The sequence below is a fragment of the Stenella coeruleoalba genome, assembly GCF_951394435.1.
Source record: "Stenella coeruleoalba genome assembly, chromosome: 3".
Taxonomy (NCBI): Eukaryota; Metazoa; Chordata; class Mammalia; order Artiodactyla; family Delphinidae; genus Stenella; species Stenella coeruleoalba.
In genome coordinates, this window is record NC_137148.1 from 63,244,192 (window position 1) to 63,252,433 (window position 8,242).

At 49.9% G+C, this 8,242-nt stretch overlaps 1 protein-coding gene across 1 annotated transcript in view; it reads left to right on the forward strand.

The window, feature by feature from the left end:
• Positions 1-7,349, forward strand: part of THBS4 (thrombospondin 4) — a 50,508-nt gene extending 43,159 nt beyond the window's left edge. The window contains exons 17-23 of the mRNA XM_079917128.1: positions 358-551; positions 1,912-2,090; positions 2,748-2,796; positions 2,890-3,086; positions 3,719-3,891; positions 6,352-6,491; positions 7,032-7,349. Coding sequence (XP_079773254.1) covers positions 358-551; positions 1,912-2,090; positions 2,748-2,796; positions 2,890-3,086; positions 3,719-3,891; positions 6,352-6,491; positions 7,032-7,093 — 994 coding nt within the window. The 3' untranslated portion in view covers positions 7,094-7,349. The remainder of the gene's footprint in view (positions 1-357; positions 552-1,911; positions 2,091-2,747; positions 2,797-2,889; positions 3,087-3,718; positions 3,892-6,351; positions 6,492-7,031) is intronic.
• The last annotated feature ends 893 nt before the right edge of the window (positions 7,350-8,242 follow it).

Sequence of the window (8,242 nt, forward strand, 5' to 3'; positions counted from 1 at the left end):
GCCAGGACTCGCGGCGGGCAGTGAGTCCACTGCCCCTCACTTTGTTCCCCTCCCACTTTCTCTCTCGGGGGTCACAGTCGTGCCCGGGGACTGAAAGGAGCATCTGGTCACCAAATCACAGAAATAGGCCCTTATTTTGAATAGAAAATGATCTACTTGTTTCAACAGGTTGGAGAAGTGGGAAATGGTCTCTGAGGCCCATAAGGCAGCCTCATCTAAGGACCTGTGGGGGTGATAAAAGACCAAGCCTGGTTAAGACCCCAAACCCAAACTCTCCCTCCTGAGAACTGGACACATTGCTTCTCTTCGTGTCCTCTGCTGAACTGGGACGCAAACCCCCTCTCCTTTCTCCCACAGTGATGGAGACGGGCACCAGGACAGTACAGACAACTGCCCCACTGTCATAAACAGTGCCCAGCTGGACACTGATAAGGATGGAATTGGTGACGAGTGTGATGATGACGATGACAATGACGGCATCCCAGACCTGGTGCCCCCTGGACCAGACAACTGCCGGCTGGTCCCCAACCCTGCCCAGGAGGACAGCAACAGTAAGTGGGCTCAGCCCCAGGCTCCCTTCAGCCAGGCCCATGGTGGCCCCCCTCTGCCAGGGCCCCAGCTTCTCTGAGCAGCCATAGCTTGTGTGGACAGTCGACATCTGCTAGACACCAGTCTCCAACTGTCAGAGAAGAGCTGCTTCCGCGCAGCCCTAGGATGAGACCACACAGGGCAGGGAAGCAGCCACGTGCTGCTCGGGGCTTGGAGAGCTGCTCCACCATCTTGCTCGTGCCTTTCGCCAGAGTCACAGGGCAGGAGCGGGATGGAGGGGAGGGCACCGCAGCGCTGCCTGATGCCTGCAGGGGCCAAGCTGTTAAGGAGAGGTATGCACAGAGCCAGAAATGAGACAGCAGAGTGCTGAGGACACATGGTGGTGCGTTGGTGAGGGCATGCCCATCCCAGTATGCAAATTCAAATTTTAATACCATCTGTCAGCTGGACAAAAGACACTGGGCTATATTCAGCCTAAGAATCACTGTAAATTCTTCTTAGATTTTGGTGACCATAATTTCCCTGCTTTTTATGCGTCATAGTCCAGAAAGTACTGTAGACGTTTGCTTACGTAAGGTCAGGCTTAAGATCCACCAGTTGGGGCTTCCCTGGTGGCGCAGTGGTTGAGTGTCCGCCTGCCGATGCAGGGGACGCGGGTTCGTGCCCCGGTCCGGGAAGATCCCACATGCCGCGGAGCGGCTGCGCCCGTGAGCCATGGCCGCTGGGCCTGCGCGTCCGGAGCCTGTGCTCCGCAACGGGAAAGGCCACAACAGTGGGAGGCCCGCGTACCGCAAAAAAAAAAAAAAAAAAGATCCACCAGTTGGTGAAACCCCTGTCCTAGAGGACAGCCAGGGTTTCCTGTCAGGTCAACTTTGAAGTGTACTTTTTTTTAAGATTTTTTTTTTTTTTTTGATGTGGACCATTTTTAAAGTCTTTATTGAATTTGTTACAATATTGCTTCTGTTTTTTGTTTTGGTTTTTTGGCTGCGAGGCATGTGGGATCCTAGCTCCCCAACCAGGGATCGAACCCGCATGCCCTGCATTGGAAGATGTAGTCTTAACCACGGGACCACCAGGGAAGTCCCTTGTCAGGTCACCTTTGGACAGTTGCCCTCCACTCTGTCCCTAAGAAGTCCTTTTGATCACCTGCAGTGGGGTTCACTCACCTGCAGTGGGGTTCACCAACCCACCACGAGGACCGCAGGGCCGGCTCAGACACGGATGATTCCAGGACTCCTGGCTCCACGTGGAGCTGGGTCTTGGGCTCTCTCTGCTCCTTGCCCAGCCCCCTCTGTCACAGAGGGGGTGGCTTGGGGGTAGTAGGCATTACTGAACTGGTCCCCTCCTCCTCCACCCCCACAGGCGACGGCGTGGGGGACATCTGCGAGACAGACTTCGACCATGACCAGGTCATCGATCGGATCGACGTGTGCCCGGAGAACGCAGAGGTCACCCTGACCGACTTCAGGGCCTATCAGACGGTGGTCCTGGACCCTGAAGGGGACGCCCAGATCGATCCCAATTGGGTGGTCCTGAACAAGGTGAGGGTCATGCGGTCGGCACCGGCTCAGCGTTGCCTCTCGACACAGGCCCTTCTGAGAGTAGTGGGTAAATTTTGAGGGTGCCGACCTCCAGCCAGGTACTGTTCCATGTCGTGTTTGTTCCTCTCAACAGCCCTGTGACAGAGCTCTTTCATTAGCCTCGTTTTACAGATGATGAGCTCAAGTGTTACAAAGCTTGAATGATTACTCATGGTAGCACTGCAGTTAAGCAGCTAAGATTGCTGGATTTGGGACCTAGGCAGTCTGACCCTAGAGCCATGCTTCTAATCTCTGCAGTAGATGCTCCCGTGTGTCCTCCTCCCTGTGGACCTAAAGAAGACAGGCACAGAGAGGCTTCGTCGGTTTTCCAGTGTCACCCAGGAGGTCACATTCATTAGAAGCATATGTTCTCTAATTAAGGGTTTATTGACTCAGCTTAAGTGACAGTTTTAGCAAAACTATTTCTACTTAGCTTTGAGGGTTTTTGTTTGAGGGTTTTTGTTTTTTTCTAAGGGTACGCTTTCTTTGAGCACATAACAAGGGAGAGCAGTTCCTCAGATAATGAAATCTTTACATGGAGGTCTGAGGTTCTGGGCTTCTCTGAGATGATTCTACCCCCTCCAAGGTTAATCTTAACCCCTTCAACTCTCTCCGCAGGGCATGGAGATCGTGCAGACCATGAACAGCGATCCAGGCCTGGCAGTGGGTACGTCCAGGGCCTCATCACCACTGGTACAGAATTCACTCTTTCGAGCTGGTGTGGCTTGTCTGTTTTTCTCATCTATTTTGATCGTTACAGGGTACACGGCTTTTAATGGAGTGGACTTCGAAGGGACCTTCCACGTCAACACCCAGACGGACGATGACTATGCTGGCTTTATCTTTGGTTACCAAGACAGTTCCAGCTTCTATGTGGTCATGTGGAAGCAGACGGAGCAGACGTACTGGCAGGCCACCCCGTTCCGAGCTGTTGCAGAACCTGGCATTCAGCTCAAGGTACTCATCTCCCTTTCCTCTGGGCCCTTCACCCACCTTTTAAATTCTGTGTTCTCCCATATGGCATTTATCCATCTAAGGAACTGATGCATTCGTGCCAGCATTCAAGTTAGGGAACACTGGAGCCCATCCAGGGCCTTGCCTTCACTCCTGCGTACAAGCTACGTGCTTCCCTCTGGGTGACTGATGGTGAGAATGTCAGCCCCCCAGTAGGGGCCCAAGAGGTGGGGAGGATTTGGGGTGCAGCTTCAGGCATACTCTTTTGGAAACTGGTATTGTGTTTCCTCGATGGGGCCAGCTTTGTACAGGAGGGCTGGGAGGCTACCTCTGTCACTCCTGCTGGGAGGAAAGGCACACTTCAGAGCCCTCATTGGCCAAATGTGGGGAGCAATGGATTTTCAGCAGGAAAAACATGGGCTGGGTTAGTGGAATACTGGCCAGTGCGGATTACTGAAAGGCTGGGGGGAGCATCGCAGTAGAAATGGCACTTAAGTGTTGATGCTTTGTGTCCAGATCCAAAGCCACCAGATTGTAACCGTGAATTCCCACCCCGTCACCACCCCAGGGATGGAGGGTGCGGGAAGGGTGGTCTGTGCGTTCTGTTCTAAGACCTCACTCGTGTCGTTGTCCAGGCCGTTAAGTCTAAGACGGGTCCGGGGGAGCATCTCCGCAACTCCCTGTGGCACACCGGGGACACCAGCGACCAGGTCAGGCTGCTGTGGAAGGACTCCAGGAACGTGGGCTGGAAGGACAAGGTGTCCTACCGCTGGTTCCTGCAGCACCGGCCCCAGGTGGGCTACATCAGGTAGGTGCAGCGCCCCCTCCTCCCCGTGCACTTGAAGTAAAGCGCATCCTCCCCCTGCATCGCGCAGCCTCCGCTTCCCTGAGCCGAGGGTCCCCGAGGACATGCTGGGACCTCAGGCTCCCAGAATAGAGGTGGGAGGACGACACCCAGCTCAGACTGACCGCCTGGATGGTAGGGCCAAACTGGGGGTAGAAGGACCTTCTGTGGGGGAGGCCTTGGCACCGGGGCACCAAAACGGTGATTCCCCTCTGCCACGCTGACCCGTGTGAGCTGAGACATGCACTGACTCTCCCATCCGCATCCCCATGTGGTCCCTCTGGGCCCTGTATCATCACTTACCCACAAACATTTCACGCTGCAGTGAGTCCCTCACGGTCTGATAAACTCCACGAGGGCAGCACCCATGTCTCATTTTATCTTGGTCTCCCCAGTGCCTGACACAGTGATGGCATGAACTGACCTTCATGTGAGCGGATGTAATCTGCCTTATTTCCCTGTAGGACTATTTAAAAAACAAACAACTGTTCTCAGAAGCTAGGATGCCTTAGCACTACATCTTTGAAATTTAGTCGGTGTACTTTTCTCTCTCATTCCTCAAACTTACTTACAGATCAACACCCCTGCCAGCTTATGTAGCACTTTTAGGAAGGGTGCTGATTGCTTTCTGCTGACCAGGGGCAAGGAAGCTGCTGAGTGGAAAAAAACGGATCATGAGGGCTAGTTCAGATTTTGTCCTTCTTTGCGACATTACATCAAATGTAATCTGTCTCACAGTAAGATGATCATGTTCTCAGCCCTATTAAGCTTAATGCCCCTTTTTTATGACATATTTTGAGATGCCCCCTCTGTGTCCCAAAATGAAATCATAGAAAATATAACCTACCTGCACATATTATTTTAGAGAGTCAATCTGATCCCTAATACAGAAATAATAATTTATAACAAAATCGTGTAAATGCTTGGACACAACCACACCCAACACAAAATGAGACAGACACTGGCACCTGTGCCTAGAGTCACGGCAGAGGCGATGTCCTACTACAGATTGGTGTGTTGTAGACACAACAGTGGTAATGTGACTTTCTAAAATGGTGAACAGCTACAGAGAAGGACAAATATTGTATGACATCGCTTACATGTGGAACCTAAAAGGTACAAATGAACTGATTTACAAAACAGAAGTAGAGTCACATATGTAGAAAACAATCTATGGTTACGGGGGGGCAGGGAAGGGAAAAATTAGGAGGTTGGGATTGACGTATACACACTACTGTATATAAAATGCATAACTAATAAGGACCTACTGTAGAGCACAGGGAACTCAATATTCTGTAATGGCCCATGTGGGAATAGAATCTAAAACAGTGAATATATGTAGATGTATAACTGATTCACTTTGCTGTACAGCAGAAAGTAACACAACATTGTAAGTAAGTCAACTATACTCCAATAAAATAAGTAAATAGTAAACAGCTTAATTGTTAAACAAAACAAAGTACAGCTGACCTTTGAGCAATTCAGGGGATCAGTTCCAGGACCCCGCCAGGGATAAAGATCTGCAGATGCTCCAGTCCCACAGTCGGCCTTCCGTATCAGCGGCTCAGTATCTGCAGAGTCAACCACCTGTAGATCACATAGTAAAGTAGTATTTGGAAAAAATCCACATATAAGTGGACGCATGCAGTTCAAGCCTATGTTGTTTCAGGGTCGACTGTACTCAGTTTCTCGATTTACCCTGGAAAATCAGTTAATACCAGTGCAAAAACTACTTGATGTTCACAAGTGAGAGAGAGTTAGGTTCTAAGCCCAGATAAACAGTCTCTTCACCTACCCACGGGTCTGGAGGAGCACCCCAAAAGTGTCTGGATGCAGGACAAGTTTTGATTTTTCTCTCCAGGGCCTTGTAAGCTACCCAGCACCCCTGGCCTCTGTCACTAAATGCCACGGTGACAGCTCAAAATGCTCCCACAAATGTCTCACACCCTGCTTAGGGAGTGCCATCCCTCCCGAGGAGAATCATTGCTCTGGGATTCCACCAAATGTTATCAGTTCGACCTAGAGAAAAGCAGTGGTTTTCAAGCATGAGGTCTGGACAAGGTAACTCACTGGACAGTGAAGTCACAAAGCCTCTTGGTCCTGAGTCGTATTGTGATTTCTCTTTAACTCATCAGCGAGTACCCAGCGAGTTGAACTCGGTGCCCAGCATCATGCTAGGCCTTTGGAGAGACGGAAGAGGGGAGATGTGGACGGGTGGTCCCTGACCTCATGGAGCTTCCAGTCTCGTAGGGAAAGGGGAACACAGCAGCGGGAGCACGATCCAGGTCTGTGAAAAGTGGAGTATGAAACAGCAAAGATGCAGGTGGATAAGAAGTGGGACCCCTAGGTCTTACGACAGGCGCTTCCCCCAACCTTGGTTGGAGACCTACTCACGGAGACCCGCTCTGGCTGTGTTGTCCACAGGGTGCAGTTTTATGAAGGCTCCGAGTTGGTGGCTGACTCGGGGGTCACCATAGACACCACCATGCGTGGAGGCCGGCTCGGCGTGTTCTGCTTCTCCCAGGAAAACATCATTTGGTCCAACCTCAAATATCGCTGCAATGGTAACGTACATTCTTGTCGCTGCATACTATTACTACTAGAAAAAAATCCAATAATGCCACCCTATCGTATAGCACACATCCCTTCCAGAAGCCACAAGCTCACGCCACATATTCCCGAAACCTGAGAATCCCTGTGTCATCCAAGTAAAAGGTAGATCCCATTTCTCCTATTTGATAGATGAGGAAATTGAGCCCCAGAGAATTAAACTGCTTGGCTTAGAACGTGGGTTCAGTGAGAGATTCAAGCAGGTTTAATTGACAGGCAGCCTTCATTTTCATACAGCTCACACAGAATCATAAACTCAAAATCCATTTTTTCTTTAGGCCTGTGAATGAGCATTCCTGGGCTTTAAGCCAACAATTTGCAAAGCAGCGGCGGTAGAAAATGGCTGCCGGGGGGTGTGGCGTGAAGTGGTGTCTTTGGGGGCCTGCTGGGTGGGCTGACAGCAACCCCTACAGGATGCCTCCCAGCGTGAGATGCACCAGGATGTGGGCTGGAGGGAGCCTTCCTAATCCCCCTGTGCCTGTTCTCCTTTGCAGACACCATCCCAGAGGACTTCCAAGAATTTCAAACCCAGAATTTCGATCGCCTGGATAACTAAACCAAAGAAACAATCCGTGACTGCTTTTCCAAACACTGAAACCACATATTTTTTTAACCTCCTACAACTTTCTTTATATACACTGTGGCTTTCTTTTGCCCACCCAAATATACCAAACTTTTTATATGAATGTAGCAATAAAGAAGAGAATTTCTAAAAACTGTGTTACCCAGACATCGCTTGCACGTGGCTCAGGCTTTGATGATGTGTGTGCCGTTCTGTGTGGTGTCCACGTGCAACAGTCAAAAGGCTCAGGCCAGAGGTCTCATCTTCCGTCTCTCCAGTTAGCTTCACACAGAAGCCTCACAGTTCCGTGCTCACCTCAGCAGCCTCCTTATTCTGGGTAAGAAGCCTCAGAAACACTGCTCAGGGACACCTTTCCTATGAAGACTTTTCCTGACCCATCCTGGGGCAGATTTGTCCAGTTCCTTCTGTTACCCGCCCCACCTCACACACACACCTTCTGCCCAGACTCCGATGCCAGCACTTTCAACACGGTTATTGTGCTTATTTATATATTTGGCTCCCTCTAGTGGAATATCAGCTAATTGAGAATAAAGGACCATGTCTTAACTACAATCTGTATAAGCTGAGTGCCCGACATGGAGTAGATATCCAGTAAATTTCTGGCTGGCTGGATGCACGAATGCCTCTTAAGTAATAAGGACAATAGCGTATATGGATCATATAAGCCCTCCTACTACTCAGAAAGCTGCTCACAACATACACTCTATGTGCGGTGGTATCAGCAGCCTCTCTGTGTGTAGGGGACAGAAAATTGCCTGATTTTTGCACTTTCTCCCATTGCATTTGTTAGGCAAAGATCCAGGCAAATTTTTATAAATTCCCTTAGATTTTTGTTTCAAGGAACATTGCTGGGCAGTAATATATTCTCCAAATTCTAAAATTCCTGGAAGTATTTTAAATCATAAATAAAGGGTAAACACTGTGACCACTGTTTTATTATATTTCAGTAGTCAGAAAACACAGTGGCATATGCATGACCAATATGAGATGTGCAGGATTTCGGGCCACCTCTCACATGTAAAGCCTACAGATGGAGGTTGCCTCAAAAGTCAGGACTTAGACCTTCAATCAGGGTCTTCAGTGAGTGGACAGAACTTAGACCTGTCTACCAATTCTTCCCTC